Here is a 339-nt window from a genome sequence, read left to right as displayed (position 1 = left end):
TGGCGGCGGGTCTCACCTCCCTTGCAGGGGGTGCGGTGCTGGCTGTGCTGCGCCCGGTAGCCCTCGATCACCTCCCACTCGCCGTTGTCGCGCTTGATGGGGAAGGAGACGCTGAGCACATGGTTGCAGGGCTTGATGATGCGGAGGATGCCGCGGACGCGGTGGCGCCGGTCCTCCATGCTCTCGCGGGTGCGCAGCCCCTCCACCAGCTTGTCCTCCACGATGCTGGCGCCGCGGTCGAAGAACCCCTCCACCATCTTGAAGAAGTTGGGGTCGTCCTCCTTCTTCGCCGCCTCGCAGTAGTGCCGCCGCGGGCACCGGCCCCCGCCCCACGCCGCC

General features: G+C 69.6%; 1 protein-coding gene across 1 annotated transcript in view; it reads right to left on the bottom strand.

Moving 5' to 3' along the window:
- Positions 1-338, bottom strand: part of GLUD1 (glutamate dehydrogenase 1) — a gene marked incomplete at its 5' end in the record, with an annotated part of 30699 nt that extends 30361 nt beyond the window's left edge. The window contains one exon of the mRNA XM_010567940.1: positions 17-338. Within this exon, the coding sequence (XP_010566242.1) occupies positions 17-338 (322 nt within the window). The remainder of the gene's footprint in view (positions 1-16) is intronic.
- Between the last annotated feature and the right edge of the window lies 1 nt (position 339).

Source organism: Haliaeetus leucocephalus, unplaced genomic scaffold (genome assembly GCF_000737465.1).
Source record: "Haliaeetus leucocephalus isolate CR32 unplaced genomic scaffold, Haliaeetus_leucocephalus-4.0 Scaffold229, whole genome shotgun sequence".
Lineage (NCBI taxonomy): Eukaryota > Metazoa > Chordata > Aves > Accipitriformes > Accipitridae > Haliaeetus > Haliaeetus leucocephalus.
The sequence above is the reverse complement of the archived record's forward strand: the minus strand, read 5'-3'. Positions and strand labels throughout refer to the sequence as shown.